At 43.6% G+C, this 18,355-nt stretch overlaps 1 protein-coding gene across 4 annotated transcripts in view; it reads left to right on the top strand.

Moving 5' to 3' along the window:
* The window catches only part of EPB41L4A (erythrocyte membrane protein band 4.1 like 4A), a 782,364-nt gene that overhangs the window by 552,208 nt on the left and 211,801 nt on the right, over positions 1–18,355 (top strand). For all 4 annotated transcript variants that reach the window (XM_078675499.1, XM_078675502.1, XM_078675501.1 and 1 more), the window contains exon 11: positions 11,453–11,530. In XM_078675499.1, the coding sequence (XP_078531625.1) occupies positions 11,453–11,530 (78 nt within the window). The remainder of the gene's footprint in view (positions 1–11,452; positions 11,531–18,355) is intronic.

The raw sequence follows: 18,355 nt of genomic DNA, 5'->3' as shown, positions 1-18,355 counted from the left end.
GATTTTATAGTCAGAGACTAGAAGTGATCTGAGAACAGAGCTCTAAAGCTAAAGGGCAAAGATGTAGAAAGTGACTAAGAACCATTTTAAGAAACTGAATATGTTTGAATACATGTGAGATGACAGATAAGAGGAACATCAGTCAAGTATATTAAAGACCTGCATAACAATATGGAGGTCAACTGAGTCAAGAACAGAGCTTAGATCCAATAGATCTGATATAAAGGGGAAATCTTCATGTTCGTTTAGTTGAATGTCCTGACTAAGAGCAGAACTGTAAAAGAAGAACACTGAGAGTGGCATTAATGTCAGTCTCATTTAATAGAAAGAAAAGGACCCTAGGTATGCACTATATAAAGAACATTAAAGCAATTGGTGCATCTGATGATGTCTGAAGCTGGATAAAAAAATGGAATGTTAAAGTAGAAGAGCTGGATTATCGCAGTAATTAATGTAAACGAGAAGGTCTGTAAGAATGGCATCATGAGCCATTTGAAGGAATTATATGAGAATAAGTTAGGTTCTTCTGAACTAGGAAGTCGATGAGCATGTGCATGCATAGCTCTTACTGGCCGGATTGAGCTGAATCTGACATCCTTGTTCTCAGCAGTGGCTAATAATGGAAGAAGTCACCAGCTTGTGACAACTCATGAACATCTATCCTCTTGTGAGACTTACAGTCTGCCTAACCTATCTGAGAGTTAACAGTGGGAGGAGGGCGGTCTAAGTAGCAACACCAGTGAAGAAGATTTCTTAGGAGTCACACCACCACCCCAAGGATATATACATTGTCAGAGACAAGTAGGAAAAATTATTCCACGCATAGGTTCAGTTGAAAGATTGAAGAATGAAAAGCAGGAATGTGTGGGACTGATCTGCAGCAGAGAAGAAGCTACGTTTGAAGCAGAGGGCCCTTGATCAGTCAACATTTTAAATTAAATAGGAAGAGAATTACTAAGCAGCGACATCAAAGTAGGAAGCAAGGTTAGGTAATTCAGGAGAAATTAGATGATCGAAGCTAAAAGAGAAGCATCTAGGGTGAGGAGCATGTTTCATTCAACTCTCTTGCCCCACCTCCCAGGTTTTGCTCGCTGACAACTCCCCTCCATCACTTCCAACAGTAGCAATCACCTTCCAAAACCTTCTTACCTTGTCTCTCCACTTATGCCCTCTCCACAGCACCCGCATCAAGCTACTTGGAACCACAAGCTCATCCCAACACCAACCTCAGCCCTCCCCTGCACACCATATAACTCTCACTCTCTGCTCTCCTGTCCTCTATTTCTTATTTCACGAAGAAAATAGACATCTGTACCCAGGCGTTCTCTCATTTAATCAACTCACTTATCTCCCACAAAGGTTTCCCACCACATCCGGAGCAGTTCAAGAGCCCCTTTTCAAACACAATCTTTAGGGTCAATAGTTCACCCAGACCCAAATAGGCTTACTTCCCACTCAAAGAAAACAAAATACACAATCTGGTAAAAAGGCGTGAAAACACCAATGCCTCTGACACTCGGATCCACAGCCAAACACAAAATGGCCTCATTATCCCCACTATTATCTCGAACCATATGCAAGATGCATTTCTCATGCCCACCCAAAATTGCTACTTATCTGCTAACATGATCCATATTACCACTCTACCTATCAATCAGACTGGGCACAAACTCGCCAGGCCCTCCCTTACTTACATGCTGCACAACTGCTCCTCTGCACTCAAACACTGCCTCGGGATCTCAGACATGATCATCAACCACAACATTGACATACTGTTCCGCATCGAAACCTAGTTGAACGATACTACAAACAATGCTTTTCCTCTCCTGCTGCCCCACCCACTCCATTCTGACAACTACTAGATAGACAATCAAGGTGGGGTCCTAGCAGTCATATACAGAAACTCTCTGAGCTGCAGGCTTCTCCTCATTACACAGTTATATAATCCTTATCACTGGAAATCATCTCACAAACTACCTTGAATCGCAAGTTGAACAGGACCCTGTCAAGTCTACACCTTCATTGAATAGTACATCGAATTAGTCACAGCACAGTTATTAGCTATGACAACATTATTTTTCCCAGTGACTTCAGCCTCCACTGGGGTTACAAATAAAATAAACCCCAGTACAACTTTGCTGCTTTTCTAAAGGACAATGACCTCCACCCACACTGCCAGAAACCCACACACTGCAAAGGTGCCACGTTTGACCTGATCCTCTCTAGAACTCCTCTCCTGTCGACCAGTGACCCCTATTTCGGTTGATTGGCCTGATCACCTGCAAAGTCCTTTGACAGTGTCTTCCTCAAAGAGTAAATCCCTTGAACAACCAAGGAAAGAAATAGTATGGTTCAGAGACACCAGTAACATCGAATCTGAAACCATAGCTAACCTAGTCCTATCAAGCCTCTCCTTGATAGTTTCCCAACTTAACATCAATGAAGCCACAGGCAGTTTCAGCTCCTGCTAGGGATTCTTTGATCTGGAATAGGCACCCATCTAAAGCAAATACAGTAGACCCAAGCCCCCTTGCCCTTGGTACTCCTAAGCCCTTTACTAAGAAAGTAAAAATATCAGAAAGCTGGGGAAAAACTGACGGCGTGCAACTTTACCATTTAGTCTAACAAAGCTTTGTGCTGCGATTCAAAACTACAAAGGCCACAACTCTAAGGCCAAGGCTTCACATATCTCCCTCCCGGATTTGCCCAAGAACAGACCAAAGCAACTATTTGAGTTAATTAATCAAGGCAATAACCCTCCCTCCATCTCCCTTCTTACGGCATCTGAGACCCTATGTAATAACTTTGCCAGGGTCTTTGTCAAAAGAGTCAAAGACATAAACACCTCTGTTCCTGTGAATATCAACAACATAGTCGAAGAAAATCTGCCTTGCAAGGAACTGCAACCATGGTCCTTTTTCTCCCCAATCTCAGAGACTGAGCTTCTATAAACTCTATCCAACGTGAAACCCTCTTTGTGACGGTATTCCAAGGTCTATCAGCAAGTCCCAGGCTAAGCTGCTTCTCCCCATTTGGACAACCCTGGCTAACTCATCGCTGGATCAGGGCTCGTTCCCAGACTGTTTAAAAGGTGGTCAAATTTCTCTGCTCCTAAAAAACTAGCTCTGGACCATGACAACCTTAACAACTTCCACCCAGTATTCACCCTGCCTCTCTTAGGCAAGGTGCTCGCTTGAAAGCTGCTTGCCTCCCAGCTGTCATCCCACATACAGGATAACAACCTCCTTGTTTCTCTTCAATCCGGATTCCATCAGGGCCACAGCACTGAGACTGCAATTCTGCAGATTGTGGACGAAGCTCTCCACATCCTTGACACTGGTAACTCCTGTCAACTTGTGCTCCTCAACATCTCCATTGTGTTTGACACAGTGAACTACCTGGTTTTGCTAGGCACCCTGAAGCATCAAATGGGTATTGATGGTGTCATCTATAAGTAGCTCATCTTGTACCTAATAACCCTCTCCCAAAGAGTAAAAAATTGGAAATACGGTCTCAGATTCAGTCAACCTGCAACAAGGAGTCCACCTAGGTTTGATTCATTTTCAACGTCTACCTCAAACTCCACTGCACGATACTCGGGAACTTAGGAGTCCTCTTCCAACTACATACCAATGACACTCAAACCTGCCTGAAGGTCTCATGCCCTGAAAATTTCACCCACCTGTCCAACTTTCTGAAAAATATTCAAGCTTCGATGGCAAACAACCACTTCAAACCTTACCCAGTGAAAACAAACTCTACGATCCAAGACTGGGTGGAATTCCTCCTGCACATTGATGGCCACACCTCCATCCTTCAGCATGCCAGATTTCTTAGATTCACCCACAGCAGATATCTTACCTTCTAGAGCCATATCTGTTCTATGACTAGGAGTGCTCGGTTCCAGCTAAGAATGCTTTGGCGAATCAGGGATCTCATCCCAGCACAAGACAAAATCTGTTGTCCACATTCTCTCCAGACTCCATGGAATTTCACTCCTGTCCAGTATTTCTAAAGCCCACCTAAATCTACTCAGAGCAGTCCTACTTGTTGCAGCCTGGTTCGTGACAGGACACCACAAATTGAATCACATCTTCCCTATTCTAAGCACCTTTCACTGGCTCCCCACGAAGGCAAGAGATCAGTTTAAAATTCCCTGTACCACTCATGAAGCTCTTTACCCTCTTACCTCTCAGAGAATCCCCCCCCCCTTTAAGCAGTAGCGATACAGGAACCAAACCTTTGCCGGGGACGCCACAAATACCTGGAACTGACCACTTACCATGTCACCTATAAAAAGAACGCAAAGATCTACTCTTTGAACGACACTTGGCCTAAAATGCTCCTACCTTCTCATGCTCCCTCCAGTCGCATTCTAACCTCAACCTGCACAAACTATTGATGATCCTCACGGAGTACTGTACATGTTTCGATATGAATATGTGTGAAGCGCTTCAACGTTCACTCCATGTATATTTGTGATTTGTTTCTGATATGCTCTGGCTTTATTGTGAAGCGCTCTGATGCCACGGGCCATGTCCATGCTATATGAAAGGACAAAAATAAATTAAATAAATAAGGGTAGGACAGCTAGTGTGAGAGGGTAGTATTAGGGAAAGGTCTTTAGACTTGCATCTGAAGATCAGAGTTTCACAAGAACAGTGAGTGCCAGTTGTGGTGATTCGGAAGAAGTTTCGAGTATTTCATTGGATGAGATGAGTCAGAGACAGAATATATGGAACAACTCCCTTTCCTGGGAACTCTGTCTGAAGTTAATCAGCATGTCCAAACCACCCCACTGCACACTGCTGTTCTGGTTGCAAGACCTCAGCTCTTTGTCAGCTCTTCTGAGGGTCTTAAAATCATTTAGAAAAGTAATCATTTAAAAACAACTATAGGGGAAAGTGTGTTGTTTTGGTTGGTTCCCACATTTTTGACTGGCTAGCTCACAAATCTTAACTCTGGGCAGTAGGACATTAGAAAACAGCACCCCACTACATGTGCCGAAACCCTAAAATGTAGTGTGGATTTGACTACCTCAATTGACTTGTTTGACCTACAGGTAAGCCCAAAGTCAAGGTGAGAAAATGTGTGGGTGTGGGTGTGTCAGTGGTATAAATGTGAAAACGCCCCATGCGACAATTTAAAGGCATCGCCTAAGGGCTGGCCAGCAGCTCCATAGCCGTGCAAGGCTACCATGTCAGGCTAAAATTGTTTTGATACGTGAAAGACATTCTTTAGCAGTTGATGAGTCATGTGTAAAGAATGCTTTGAAGCCGCAGGGACTGGGTGCCTTTTCTTTAGAAGTGAGACCTCTTGGTTGTGCAAAGCTTGCATTACAGGGTTCCTTACCGCAACGCTGATAGCAGCTTTCAATTATGCGTTTTAATAGGCACATTTGTATTTCTTGGATCAAATATAGACAAAAAAAAATTACATTTTTTTTACACAGTGCAATTGTTATCCCTTGTTAATCTTATATTTTTTGTACCACTGTCTTACCTCCAGAAAAGATGTTCATTTTCTTCCTTACAAACTGGGTGTTATTTGATCAGTTGGAGCAGCCCAGACCTCACTGTGAGAATCATCTTCTCCTGAACATGTCTTTGGTTGTAAGGGGAGCACTGCAGCCAAGTTAACGATGCTGTGGAAGGGTTGAGGGAAAGGCCCCAGGCCTGCATGCTGGAGAGGCCGAAACACGCTTTCGCTGGTCTCTCTGCCTGTTCATCATGCTCTGATTGGAAGATTACAGAAGTTTCTTGATGCGACCAAACGATTGCCTTCTTTTTTACCTTATTTTAAGCAAATATAAAATGAGCTATGCGTATTACTGTATCGATTCCAGTCTATTATAGGTCAATATGAACAGGTATGTAGCGTCCCAGTGTTTATCAATAGTTAAAAAAATTGGTGGGCAGGGGGTTTACCCAGAGGATTTGAAATACTACCCTACACCGACCAATATATGTACCTGATCTTTCTTATCAACTTGCCTGACCTTTCTCTACTGGCATTTAAGTGATAAGTAAGGGTCCCAAGAGCCCCCATTTCTCACTAATCATTGGAAAGTGGGCAGAGCAGCATCAGTCAAGCAGGATATCCTGAACTCCGTTCTCGTATTCTGCAAACCTGACACTTTGGAAAAGGGCCTTTAATGTAGGCCTCCCTCCAACCACCACAAATTTGTGTGGCAGTTAGGGATCCACTATTGAGGGATTAGGTTGAGGGTGGAGTTTTTTAAGAGGGGAGGTAACCCTTAGTAGCCACTATGTGGCTTTAGGTAGCTGAGAAGCCCGGAAATCCTGATACTCCCCGTCATCACGGTGGACCAGTACTTTCGGGATAGCTATTGCTGTAAAACGAGGAAGTGCTGAAAAGTTGTGGAGTAGACAGCTTGAAAACTCAACCAGAATAGACTCAGAGTGTTACATCCACCACTGCTGGGCGCTGCTAATAAAGTGTCCTGCTTTGGAGACATGAAGCTGGACCTGCTTGCCTGTTGAATTCTACTCGGGGGAGCTTGTGGACGTCTCCTGCTCCTCATGTTATCTCTTAGCTCCCACTGGGCTCTCTTCATAGAATTGGTTCTGTCACTTTCTTGAATCTCCTCCAGGACCAGAGAGGAAAGGATTTGCTCTTCTGCCTTTGGGTTTTCTTACATTGCAGAACTCCTTGGGCTGCCCTTCTGCTAGACACGATTCCCCCCACCCCACCCACATTTGGTGGCTGTTGAGCTAAGTTGAACTTGAGAGATGCTGCATCCCAGCTTCATTGTGTCCTGAAGATTGAATGCCCACCGGACTGAGAGAGCTGGCCTCTGGGGTACTTTCATTCTTGTGCTTTTGTGTGTTGGATACCGGCAGAAACTGTGAAGGGGGTTTTCCAATGCTCTGCACATTGCACTGCCTGCAACGTCATTCCTACGAAGAGGTGAAGGAGACTAAAGATCCATTTCAAAGACAGGAAGTGTGCACCGATCAGAAAGGTGATTAGTTTGCTAGTCATATCCTTTTTAGGTCTCGCCTAGCTATCGCGTAAGCGATCGCTATGCGAGAGATTTAGTATGGGGCACCAGAAAATGCTCCCAAAGACCTTTGGAATGCGGTTTATGGCCAGTGCATGTGAGGCATTCAAGCGCGAAACTGGCATCTGGCATCGGACTTGAAAGCAGCAGACTGCTTTCGCCAGCGCGCGCTCAGCCTCACTTCCTGCTCCCCCTCTTACAACAATTAACTCTCGTTATCGCTCACACCCCATATGCTCGTTTCCTCCCACCCTTCCTTTGATGTCCGCTTTTCTTGTTGTTTACAAACCATTGCGTTGGTTCACTCGCTCACAATTTCCGATTCGAAAACACGCACGCCCTCCATGACTGCCCATCTTCCTGTTTTCATCATTCATTCATACTGTTTGTGAGTAAGAACCCAAAACGCACTCACCCTGAGAATGGAACACGCGAACTGTTGCAGGAGAGCGTGCATGCACTGATACGAGAGCATGAATACACTAGTATCAAAGCACTTACACTGCTGCACGCCTCACACTGCTGCATGCCTCACACGGCTGCATGCCTCACACGGCTGCATGCCTCACACGGCTGCATGCCTCACATGGCTGCACGCCTCACACTGCTGCACGCCTCACACTGCTGCACGCCTCGCACTGCTGCACACCTCACACTGCTGCACGCCACACCCTGCTGCACGCCACACGCTGCTGCACACCACACACTGCTTCACGCCACACACTGCTGCACGCCATACACTGCTACACGCCTCACACTGTTGCACGCCGCACACTGCTGCACGCCGCACACTGCTGCATTACTCACACTTCTGCATGATGCACACTGCTGCGCGCCTCACGCTGCTGCACGCCTCACACTGCTGCACACCTCACACTGCTGCCCGCCTCAAACTGCTGCACGCCTCACACTGCTGCACGCCTCACACTGCTGCGCGCCTCACACTGCTGCACGCTACACACTGCTGCATTACTCACACTGCTGCATTACTCACACTGCTGCACGCCACACACTGCTGCACGCCATACACTGCTGCACGCCTCACACTGCTGCATGCCTCACACGGCTGCATGCCTCACACTGCTGCACGCCTCACACTGTTGAATGTCACACAACACCACCATATCACTCTAGGACACCACCACATCACTCTAGGACACCACCACATCACTCTAGGACACCACCACATCACTCTGGGACACCACCACATCACTCTGGGACACCACCACATCACTCTGGGACACCACCACATCCCTCAGGGACACCACCACATCAGTCAGGGGCACAACCACATCACTCAGGGACACCACCACATCACTCACAGACACCACCACATCACTCACAGACACCACCACATCACTCAGGAACACCACCACATCACTCAGGGACACCACCACATCACTCAGGGACACCACCACATCACTCAGGGACACCACCACATCACTCTGGGACTCCACCACATCACTCTGGGACTCCACCACATCACTCTGGGACACCACCACATCACTCTAATACACCTTGCTTACTACCAACAAGCATTGCCATAGCCAATAGGACTCGCATTAGGAAAGTGTAAGCTATTGGCTTTGTGAATAACAATGCTATTAATTTATATATTTTCAAAGCCAACACATATTTAAAAAAATTGTCATTTACAATACCAATAGCTCACACTTTCCTAATGCGAGACCTATTGCATTGCAAATGCTTGTTTTCTTTGGCTGACTTCAAAAGGCTACTTTAGCTAACACTATGATGAATATCATTTTTGGAACTGGATGTTTTCATTAAAAAGTCACCACTCCTTATATCCCAAATCGATTTATTGTCTTAATAGTTAGAATTGTCTTGTTATTAAATTGGTCTGGGAATTTTGTGTGATTAGGTTACTGACATTAATATTGTTTATTTTTTTTTACTACTAAAATAGTTTTTGCACATATGCTATGATGGAAGCCTCTCACTTGAGCTATAGCTATCAATGTTAAGCCAATGATTCTTAACAGAGACCTGCTTTTATTTTTTAGAAGCTGGGCTGTGTCAGTACGCAGCCACATCCTACCCATGCTCCATCATAAACCTTTGCTTTCACATTTACCATTCACTCTTTCCTGCTCCATTCATCATTAAATCGTGTTGTTCACAGTGCACAGTTATACATATCCAGTGCTTCAGTTGTTCTAGAGTGAATGGTGAGTGAACTTATGTATATAATTGACCCATGTAACAGCAGTATAATGACGTGTACTTCTCATAAGACCATTGGCACACGTCATGGTCCACATTCACTATTACATCCACCAAATAGACCATGTTTGATGTAGTACAAAAACGTTTTATTCTGCATCCAAGGGGAATGTGCTGTGATGTGTATTGTAGCATGTAGTCATATATGCTTGGATGGATATCTGCAGTATGTGGAGGGTCTGCATGCAAAAGGTAAATGTGAATTTGTGGTGAGGGATGGGTCCACAGATGTTTGGGGTTATGTCCCTATCACCAGCGGTGGCACTCTCTGCCTCAGCCATACAAGGCATGAGCCATGTCCGTATTGATGGTCGAAACAGCCTCTGGGGTGCCTGAAGACATTGGGCTAATTGGGATTGCTGCCTGTGGCTGTTGACTACCCTATGCGGCTGGTAGTTGCAGCATGCCTCCTGCAAGGCTTCTTAACTTCTACAGGAGGTCAGTGCTCTCTGTGTTACTTCCTCCCTGAACTCCTCCTTTTGTTTCTTCTACAACTCTATTATTAATCACTGGATGTCACTCTGTGTCCTTCTGTTCCTCCATCTGGTTGTCAGTGCTTCCAGGATGCTGGTGAGGGAGCTTTCCGTGGAAATCTGTCTGGATCTGACTGCTTTCCACTGTTGAAAGAAATCTTCCTCCGTTAGTACAGGTCTGTCCTATGCCCACGCTCCATGCAAGCATCACTTCTCTCCCATGGTGCCATAGATGGGTTGGTGGTTTGGTGCCCACAGAATGAGGATGGTTTCGAGAATATCTGGTGATGTCAAACTTCTCCAGGGCAGTGACGTAGTGGTCTTGTCAACTTACCAATGGATTCACAGTGACTGTAAAAACATGCAGTCTTTGACTGGTGGGTGGAGTCATCAATTAATTACTTGGTAGTTGAGAAGATGACCTGCTTCATGGTCCCAAGGCGGCTTGAGTCAGTGCTCAGAGGCAGTCCACACAAGGATTTCTACAAAATAATAATCCCTGTCCTCTCTTTTTATGTGCAGAGTTCTGCGCCGCTCTTGAAGAGTCTGTGCAGTCATAAACCTACTATTAGTTCATTGTTTGTTTATAGTAAAAGAATAGTAAACTTACACATAAGTGTAAGTTTACCTTTGTGAGTCAGGCCCCAAGGTTTTACAAACAATACTTTAATGGAACCATGTTGTTTGTTGATGCCCGTGGCGGACCCATACATGCTAGGGGAATGGTTGTTGCGAGTGAAGAGGTAAGACAGCATGGGTTTACCCTGGTCTGGCCCACCACAGTTGTTGCTGTACAATCACTTGAGGATACTATCGCTCCTCCCCCATTGGTTGGGGTGGCAGGGGATTGTCTGGAGTGATAATGTGACTACAAGTTTGCAACCATTTTTGTTAAAACATTTTAGAAGTGGATAATTGTGTAGTAATGTGCTTTAAGCTACCATTGATACCTTTCCACTATGTTTGTATATAAATGTATGCAGCAAATGTCTCATTTATAATTTTCACAAATGTGGATACGCAATCCACAATTTTGATGAACATTGAGCCACCCATTGTGGACATATGCGAATTCTGAGTTGTGCAAAAAAAGTCTCTAACACTTACATTTATAAACGAACATTTACCTAGGAAGCAGAAAATTTAGTTTTACGTTCATGCAGAGATTTCAATTTGCACATTGGTAGATCTACATGAAGTTTGTTTTGTTCATCGGTGATAGAAAAACGTTCTTCTCTGAAAAAGACTAAGAATACTTCTTTAAATGGTCAAGAGTGTAAATACTGTGATTTCTAATTATTGTCCAGTGGATATGTAAAGGGAAATATGTTTGATGAAAGCGCTGTCAGTTGCTTATAGTGTGGCGCTTTGGCTGGAAAGCGGATGCTTGATGACTTGTTTCAAGTACAACATTTTACGTTTTGTGAGTATTTCAGTGCTATGCATAGGAGATTACCAATTTGTAGACGATTGCTTTAGCTTACAACAATAGCACAGAAAATAAAAATCCTGTAATGCAAGTACAAGATGTAAAGGTCCAGCGTGCCTGGATTTCTGAGAAATACACTCTTCTGTGTAGTAAAATGTCTTGAGCAGCTGCCAGGTGGCTTCTTGTTGTACATAGATGGCATGTGCACACCTATGATAGGTTGATATGACGCTATCTTAAGTGTAACCTTTCATGCATGTATGTAATTTTTTAACACAGATTGCCAGAAAATGATTCGAGCTCCCTGTCAAGGAAACTAAGCAAGATTGGTTCACTGGGTAGCAAGCATCGGTTCAGGCAAGTACTAAAGTGTGTTAATTCTTTAGAAGTCTGTTGGTGCATTATCCGAAAACATTGTAAAGTAACCAATTCTACCTGTTGGGAATGTGGAGGAAGATTTTGGCCACAACTCTGTGACTTACTTCTGTCAGGGCCTGCCCGTTGCTCCATTCGCCTTCGATAGTGTAGTGAGGGATAAAAAGACTTCGCGCAGCAGGGGCGGCTCTAGGCTCATGGTGGCCCTGGGCAGGGATTGTAGGTAGTGGGCCCCCGGAAGAAGGGTCCGGGCGGGGCGGAGCACAGAGGCCGGTGAAGGGGGGGGTCAGGGTGTTTGTAAGTGGAACAGAGCCGGAGGCCGCCAAATCCCTGCCAGGGGCAGCCACGCAACTATGTATCCATCCTCAGAGGATTGTATTGGCGTGGTGGCCCCTGGGGTTTGGTGGCCCTGTGCAGGTGCACAGCTTGCACATGCCTAAGGCCGGCCCTGCGAGCAGTTTTCTCCTAGCCACCCGCCCACAGTCCATGTTTTAGTAAATAACACAAGATTTTGCACAGGGTGTTCAGGCTGGATACGGTAGGTAATTTGCAGGGGGGGGGGACATGAGGTCTGCTGACCTCACAGATTGGTTGCCTTCGATTGTGTAGAAACAGACCCAGAGTAAATTAAGCTTGGTGAGTCTGTTTTCTTCCCTGATCCATATGGTGCTACGTGTGGTTGCAGATAATAGACAAAAAAAAGCCTCCTCCATGCTCAGTTGTGTTACACCATGGGTACTCGCAAACATTTTCCCGGGGGCCGCAAAGTTTGGTCTTTGGTGTGATCGAGGGCCGTACTGATGCCAGTGGGGGTGTAAACTGGGTGTAGTGGAAGTAAAGCATGTATAACTAGTGGCTGAACTCAATTGTGCAATGTGAAACCAGAAAAACTGTCATGAATCTTAGCTTCTCTACTTGACCAAATTGTGTGACCCTGATCAATTGTTTTATTTCAATTTCCCTCCTTTTTCTTTATTATCAAATGAAAGAGGAACTCGAAATAAATGCCTTCAGGATGTGTGTGGTACAAAACCATCTGTGCTTGGATGTAATCACGAATGGCATTGTTGTCAGGGTGGAGGAGGACAAGCATGAACATTTTTAAATTTATGTTTGAAAACCATCACTTTAAAAAAATAACTTTTTGAATGCACTGCTATAATTTGATGTACTAAGGTGAAATGGTTCTACAGGTCAATGAAATACACTTTTTGAATTCTGAATAGACTATAGTATTTTTACTCATTTGCTGTGTTTAAAAATGAAGCTGTTCCTTAAAGTTAAGGGTCTAGTTACTTTCTTTCCGTAACTGCAATTAACCTTTAAATAAGTGCTTGCTGTATATTAAAAAAATGTTTTCATGTTAATGCTGAGTCGAGTGAACAGCAGCGCAGTGCTGCTGCCTTGGGGGCCACCTGTAAAGGTCAGGAGGGCCGCATGCGCCCCCCGGGCGTACTGTAAGTATCACTGGGTTAGACAGTGCACACCTTAATAAGTAAGACCTTTAGAAGCAGGATACCGCAGACAGTCGACGAGGCTCTTTCCATCGCTAGCTGGATGTGTAAAATACATGAAACCCTAAATAGGCATAATTTAAGATATTTCTAAGCATGTGTTACCAAGGCTATAGAGCGTCAATTACATAATATAGTGATCCCCAAGGATGCATCTACCTGACAGACCTACTTGAAAGATATAATCTATAACGTCAACTCTGACGTTGAATTAACTTACACCTGACTGGTGAGCCTCACTTCAGCTTTATTCGTGGTGCATCTATATTTTCTATTGTTGAAGAATTTGTAAATATAATTCTATAATCCCAATCACAAGGCCCAAATGCATATCTATTGCAGTATTCCGAGCGGCTCCTTATCTCTGGGCCACAAGCCTGAACACACTCTCCAGTTAATGCTTCGCCTCATCTTGAATTCTTATATCGTTTAGGTCTCTCCCCTCAAGATGTGCACACTTCAAAGACTATTAGACTCTTTTAATTCTTGCTGAACAGCAAATACTCCATGAAATGGAACACCTCTAATTGTGTTGCTAGCCCTCACAGCAGTGTTCATAGGCATCTGCTATTTTACTCTCCTGTTTTTTGACACTGGGACTTCCAACACTTGATGGTGTGAGTTCGCGCTATAGTTTGTCTTTAATGTTGACTTCTTATTAAGACAATTTTCCCATGCATTGTGGTATCTTGGTTTACCAGTTTTGCAGTAGTCTTCTTTGACCAGTGATGCACCGGAAGCTTTTTCCTTGTATTTCAGCAACCGCACTGGGCCGATAAAACTATCACTTGTCTTTCCAAACACAGATTTTACACTACACCCAAAGAGGCATTGGTCCGCTGATGAACGTTTTCCGGTTGTAGTGAGGGGTGAGACTTCAGGATGTCCATATCATTACCCACATAATGAGGACCATTAATTAGTGGCTGACTCACATATTCATAATGAGGTTCAGATACACTACTCTAAGAACCATACTGTAGAAATAAAGTATTGTAATTGGAAGACCCAACCTCCTAAAGAAGTTTAGTCTAACTAGAATAATGCTAACCAATAGCTCTGCTGTTGCCACTCAACATAAATAATTTATGAATATCTCTGCAATGCATTTGGAATCAAACTAATAGCACAGTTTAAAGGAAGAACATCAGAACACAATAACAGACTCAGGCAATTCAGAAGGTTTCGTTATTGTATCAAATATGCAAAATAATGCATGCAAGCAACATTTTAAGTAGCTCAGTTGAAATGCCAATAGCACTAAATATAAAACCACACATTTAATCAAAGAATTTCAAAGAGAACGGTTGAGCATTTCAGATTCCCACTACCATTAACCCCTTCCGCGCTCATGACGAGCTCAGCTCGTCATGTAACGCGGTCTTTTGAATTTTCCAGCGCACAGCGGGAAAATGCACCGCATCGCTGTTGTTAAAGGCTGGGGAATGGTTCTAAAGGAAAACTCCTTCAATAAAGGGACAAGGAGTCAAGTTACAGTCCACTAGGGAAATGTCCACACACAAGGGTAAAAGGGAAAATTAAGCAAAATCAAGAAAGTTCAGGTCTGGTTTCTCACCAGATAGCCAAAAAGAGTTCAGTAAGCAAGTTCATTGCAAAAGAGAAAATCAGGAGCATGGATAGTAATCAGGTTGTCCGCAAAAGAAATAGTCCAAATCGATAAGCAACTGCGGAAGAAGAAGCCCAAAAAGAAAGTTCTGGGCAAAAGCTTGAGAAGCCTAAAGCTCCTCTCCTCTGGATTGTCCGTCTTAATAGTATAGCTGATGCTGTTGTGACATCAGGGATTAGACCCAGTGGTCTGCACATTGTGCGGTCATCTTCCATTTGCCAGGTACATTTTGCTACTCCAGCATTGATTCTCCAGCTAGCCATGAGAAGCTTCAGTCTTTGCCATCCTCACAGGTTAGTTACAAAAGAAAATGTATCTATTGGTAATTCATGTGTACAGTCCAAGGATCGGTTCCCACCCATTAACACACAAGGAAGAATAAGGCTTCATTCATAGTTGAATATTTACATTAGGCAGGAACAGTTAAAGTCATATTTGAAGGGAACATGTCAAACTTCATTTCACTAAGCCATGAAATAATACAGCCTAAGCAAGAGAATTTCAATGCATTTGAAATCATCATTTCTTTTATTAATCAACTCACTATCAAGACTCAAAACATAATAAAGCAAATCAATCATTTCATATAAAAATCATTGTAATCATTGTCAGTAATTATTGTATAGAAATGAATGATCCTAAATATGGCCTTCTCATACAACTTTCAAAAGGTAGTAACATGTATACTATTTCAAAAAATCATGAATACAAATAGGTTTTCATTAATATAAGTTCGTTATGATGTTAAGTACTTATACCAAAAGTTTCAAACGTATATTTCAGAACAACCTTCATTTGCACCTATGTCGTGTTTGTTGTAATACTCTGCAATTGAAAGCTAAAGAAATGCTAAACTTCTCATTAGTTTTCATGACACCTTTGTTATTAATAAAAGGTAAGTAGTTACTACACATCTTATCTTTAATTTTTGATTAACCCTACTGTCTTAATTAAAAACAAAATCTATTTGTGATGTTTTCATCAACGTGTAAAGTGCACATTATGATTTCAGTGTATAATTTAGTATGTATGTCGTGTAAAGAATAATAGTGCACCTACTGCTTGTATGCAATACTGGTGGGTTCTCACAGGGCTTCCCTCTTTATAGAAACATCTGTGTGTTTGTGTGTGTACGTTTCTGTATGTGTGTACATTAATTTGTGTGTGTGCCCCTGACCAAGCATTCGTTAAGCACAGGTCCCGTTGTAGGATGCTTGGATTGGCAATCAGCTGTCCTCGTGTTTTCCTTCTATAGGTTCCTAAATCGTCCTCAGTACAGCCTGCAGGACACACTCCCCTCTCATCAATCCTGTGGCACCTGAACTCCCAGTTCAGAGCATCTTTCCTCGAGTAAGCAGTCCAGTGTCTGCAGTTGCTGCCTCAAGTGCTTCTGTGCCCAGCCTTCAGTCTTCAGCACTAAGCTCTGGACAGCGTTGCTGTCCAACAGTCAGCGGCACTGCAGGATGCATTCCACTGAAAGAGTGTCTGCATGGTTAAGTCCCACATGCCCTTTGTGTTGCCACCATCACCTATCTGAGTGCACAGTAAAGAGTGCAGGTCACTGTCCAGTCATGGCTCAGGACTCCCTCTTCACTCATGTTTTATCCACTCGCCAAGGCTGGATTACTGAGCCTCTAATGCGGTTGATCTGGGCAAAGCTGGCCAGCTTGGCATCTTACAATTATCTGGTGATGCTGTGGGAACGAAGCCTCCACAGCCCTGACCTGTGTGTTATGGCACTCAAATCCACCAGTATTTATATCTTTTAATTCTAGATTTCTCAAACTGGTAGTGCCTGTCTGCATGGGTATTCTCCACCCTCCCAGCAACAAAGGAGCCTGTAATTGAATCCGGAAAATCTGCATTTTCCAAGGCCTGGCTTCCTCTGGCGGGCCTTTTTTTAGAACCAAATCAGATTTGTGGTATTTCTATTATTCGCTTATCTACTTATTGGGAGTCTCAAAGTTATTGTGTGTCAATGAAGTAGGAAGCATGCATTGGCCAATGCACAGAACGAGCGCAGCCTGGTCAGTGAGCTGCCACCCTCCCATTAAATGAGCTCTTACCATCCATATCATCAAGGAAATATATTTGACACCTTTGATAACCTCGGCATCTCAGTACTAGCATCTTGCTTCATTGCAGAAACAGCTCTTGTTTAAAATGTGTGTGTTTTTTAGGCCACACAGCAGAAGTGCCATCATTCACAACATTAGTTGTACGTGAATAGATATCAACAGTGGAATGTTTTGAAAATTGAGTTCTGAGTGGAATCAGAGACAATTGTTATATTGCTGATTGTATATGATGCCACTCAGTAAAAAACATTTCTCTTATTGATATATACTCAAATATAGCTCCATACATGCTGCATTCACTTTCAGACCACACATGCCCAGCCCTGAGATATGCTATTTGTAAGAAAGAGGCATTCTCCAATAAACTCTTCATATCAGACCATTGCATCTATCAGTATGAATAACTGTATACGTCTTGTACAGTATTGTAATTGTGTGTATATATATATATATATATATATATATATATATATATATATATATATATATATATATATATAAATCCAAACTTCATCCAAGACTTCGTTTAGAAAAAAGGAATGTCTGGGCCAGCTTTTTGCAGAATTACGAGCTCTTTATTTTGGCTCCACTCGACGCGTTTCGAGGAAACTTCCTCTTGATCCAACGTAAAGAGTTGCCCCCAACGGAAGAGCCACAACGTAGGTAGGTATTTCTTTAGTTTTATTCCGGAAGCTGCAGTACAGTGGTCAGAATACTTTGCATCAGTTCATGGAGCCTTGAAATATTCTTGCCGACGCGTTTCGTGTACCATTACACTTCTTTACAGGCATATTTCTTTTCAAAGCGCAAAGCAGTTCGGGCACTTTATATCCCGTCTAGATACCTGCCCATGTGGCCGTGACTCGCAGCAGAGCCTGCTGGTATCTGTAGTGCACGGCTGGTGTGCTTTGACAATTTCCGCTAATAAATCCCAAGTGGGTGTGCCATAGTGTTCTATCCAAACTGAGCTGCTCGTTTCTCACTTCCAAAAACAGCCTCCTACTGCCGCTTGCAACAAGCGCGGGCTTCCTCCACGGCCGGGCCGGCCGCAAAAACATCCAACGTAAAGAGTTGCCCCCAACGGAAGAGCCACAATGTAGGTAGGTATTTCTTTAGGTTTATTCAGGAAGCTGCAGTACAGTGGTCTGAATACTTTGCATCAATTCATGGAGCCTTGAAATATTCTTGCCGACGCGTTTCGTGTACCATTACACTTCTTCACAGGCATATTTCTTTTCAAAGCGCAAAGCAGTTCGGGCACTTTATATCCCGTCTTGATACCTGCCCATGTGGGCGTGACTCGCAGCAGAGCCTGCTGGTATCTGTAGTAAACGGCTGGTGTGCTTTGACAATTTCAGCTAATATATATATATACACACACACACACACACACACACACACATATATATATTTATATATCCCTTACTACCTTTGAAGAGGTGTTGAAGTGCTTTTTTTACCTCTTGTCTCTTTAATCCACCACTAGAACCTCCCTACCTTTATCTACGTGTTCCTTTTAATCCCTGCTTTCTCCCTTTGTCACTGTTTTTGCGTCTTGATCCTCCTTCCTTCCCCCTTTTGTGTTTTA

This window comes from Lissotriton helveticus, chromosome 2_1 (genome assembly GCF_964261635.1).
Source record: "Lissotriton helveticus chromosome 2_1, aLisHel1.1, whole genome shotgun sequence".
NCBI lineage: Eukaryota > Metazoa > Chordata > Amphibia > Caudata > Salamandridae > Lissotriton > Lissotriton helveticus.
Note: the sequence above shows the minus strand (reverse complement) of the source record. Positions and strands in the feature narration are given on the sequence as shown.